Below are 2,347 nucleotides of genomic sequence, written 5' to 3'. Positions count from 1 at the left end.
CGGTTCCTCTCCGCTCTATTATCACATTTCCTCATCGTTGCTCGTGTTTTTGTCTTTAACCATGGAGAGCGATACACTCACCGGACTATTGAAGAACGTCGCCGAGAAATTCCCCGATCGCCGAGCGCTCTCGGTTTCGGGAAAATTCGATCTCACTCACGCGCGTCTCAACGATCTAATCGAACTCGCCGCTTCACGCCTTGTCTCCGCCGCCGGAATCAAGCCAGGCGATGTGGTGGCTCTCACTTTCCCCAACACCGTCGAGGTAACTCAACGCGCCGCTGCTTTATTTTTTTGGATGATTTGAGTTTGACTTTTGTTTGTTTATCAGTTTGTTATTATGTTTCTGGCGGTGATAAGAGCTCGTGCCACGGCGGCGCCGTTGAACGCGGCGTACACGGCGGAGGAATTCGAGTTTTACCTCTCCGATTCAGACTCGAAGCTGTTAGTAACCTCTAAAGAAGGTAACGCGCCGGCTCAAGAAGCAGCTTCGAAGCTCAACATCTCTCACGTCACCGCCACGCTCCTCGACGCCGGCTCGAACCTCGCTCTCTCCGTGGCCGATTCCGACTCGGTCTCTGACTCAGCTTCGGAGCTCGTTAACAGCCCCGACGATCCTGCTCTCTTCCTCCACACTTCCGGCACCACGAGCCGTCCCAAGGGTGTACCGCTCACGCAGCTGAATCTTGTCTCCTCCGTCAAGAACATTAAATCGGTTTACAAACTCACCGAGTCTGATTCGACTGTCATTGTTCTCCCTCTGTTCCACGTTCATGGATTGTTAGCCGGATTGCTCAGCTCGCTTGGAGCTGGTGCGGCCGTGACTCTCCCCGCTGCTGGTAGATTCTCTGCGACAACGTTTTGGGCTGACATGAACAAGTATGACGCCACGTGGTATACTGCTGTTCCCACCATTCATCAGATCATATTGGACCGCCACGCCAGCCAACCTGAGCCGGAGTATCCTAGACTCCGGTTCATTAGGAGTTGCAGTGCTTCTTTGGCTCCGGTAAGGCAATTTTTGATGCGTTTGTGAATTCATATTCTCAACAAAGTAATGGTTTTGTTTGTCTTGGTTTTGGTCAGGTGATATTGTCCAGGCTTGAGGAAGCTTTCGGAGCACCGGTTCTAGAGGCTTATGCTATGACGGAAGCAACCCACCTGATGAGTTCTAATCCTTTACCTGAGGAAGGTCCACACAAGCCTGGGTCTGTTGGGAAACCAGTGGGTCAAGAAATGGCGATCCTTAATGAGAAAGGGGAGATACAAGAGCCAAATAGCAAGGGAGAGGTTTGTATAAGAGGTCCAAATGTGACAAAGGGTTACAAGAACAATCCGGATGCCAACAAGGCAGGTTTCGAGTTTGGATGGTTCCACACTGGTGATATCGGTTACTTTGATTCCGATGGGTATTTGCATCTGGTGGGTCGGATCAAAGAGCTTATTAACCGTGGAGGTGAGTTTCATTTACTCTATGTGACGGCTTTACTGTTTCACAAAACTACTAGTCTATGTCAAGCAGTTTAGATGGCGTGGTTAGACGTGTCAAAGAGAAACGCCCAACAAATAAGAACTTAGAAAAGATGTACCAGTAGAAACTAGTCAAAGAAAGTGGCTATTATTATGTGCAGTACTTTGTCTATAACTTAGAATTTCAATCTCTGTTACAGGTGAGAAAATATCCCCAATTGAAGTGGATTCAGTGCTCTTAACTCATCCTGATGTTTCTCAAGGAGTTGCGTTTGGGGTTCCTGATGAGAAATATGGCGAAGAGGTAAGCAAAACCCCCCCTGCTTAAGCTTCTCTATTATCACGCATTATACCTAAGAGGTTAGGGATATAGACTATACAGATAGATTATCCTGCTTAATCATGAAAACATTACGCGAACTCGCATTAATAATAATGTGTAGATCGGTTAATAACAGACTACTTTTGTTCCTGGTTTGGTGGTAAATCAGATTAACTGTGCGGTGATTCCAAGGGAAGGAACAACAGTGACCGAAGAGGACATAAAAACGTTCTGTAAGAAGAATCTTGCAGCTTTCAAGGTGCCGAAGAGAGTGTTCATCACTGATAACCTCCCCAAAACTGCCTCTGGTAAGATTCAGCGCCGTATCGTCGCTCAGCATTTCCTCGAGAAACCCTAAATAAAACACAGTACACCATGTTGCTGGAATCCTCTGGTGATGAGTCGTAGCTTGTCACGCAAGTGGTTTTGCTTTCTCTATTTGTTTTGGCCCTTTTGGGGGTTTTATGTTACTACTTTCATGTTTTCATGATTAAAAGTGGACATGTAATAACAAAATTGGAAATAAAGTTGAAAAGAGTTGGTCAAGTATTTGTA

At 46.6% G+C, this 2,347-nt stretch overlaps 1 protein-coding gene across 1 annotated transcript; it reads left to right on the top strand.

Annotated features, from left to right (window-relative positions):
* On the top strand, positions 1–2,347 carry LOC106312243 (oxalate--CoA ligase). Its single transcript, XM_013749686.1, has 5 exons — positions 1–265; positions 332–1,009; positions 1,087–1,456; positions 1,671–1,774; positions 1,962–2,347. The coding sequence occupies exons 1-5, from the start codon at positions 62–64 to the stop codon at positions 2,148–2,150; spliced, it is 1,545 nt and encodes a 514-aa protein (XP_013605140.1). The 5' UTR covers positions 1–61; the 3' UTR covers positions 2,151–2,347.

The sequence above is a fragment of the Brassica oleracea genome, chromosome C8, assembly GCF_000695525.1.
Source record: "Brassica oleracea var. oleracea cultivar TO1000 chromosome C8, BOL, whole genome shotgun sequence".
Lineage (NCBI taxonomy): Eukaryota > Viridiplantae > Streptophyta > Magnoliopsida > Brassicales > Brassicaceae > Brassica > Brassica oleracea.
The sequence above is the reverse complement of the archived record's forward strand: the minus strand, read 5'-3'. Positions and strand labels throughout refer to the sequence as shown.

Coding starts and splice junctions, on each gene's coding strand:
- LOC106312243 (XM_013749686.1), top strand. CDS start 62: ATGGAGAGCGATACACTCACCGGACTATTGAAGAACGTCGCCGAGAAA. Junction 266..331: donor CTTTCCCCAACACCGTCGAG/GTAACTCAACGC, acceptor TTTGTTTATCAG/TTTGTTATTATGTTTCTGGC. Junction 1,457..1,670: donor AGAGCTTATTAACCGTGGAG/GTGAGTTTCATT, acceptor TCTCTGTTACAG/GTGAGAAAATATCCCCAATT.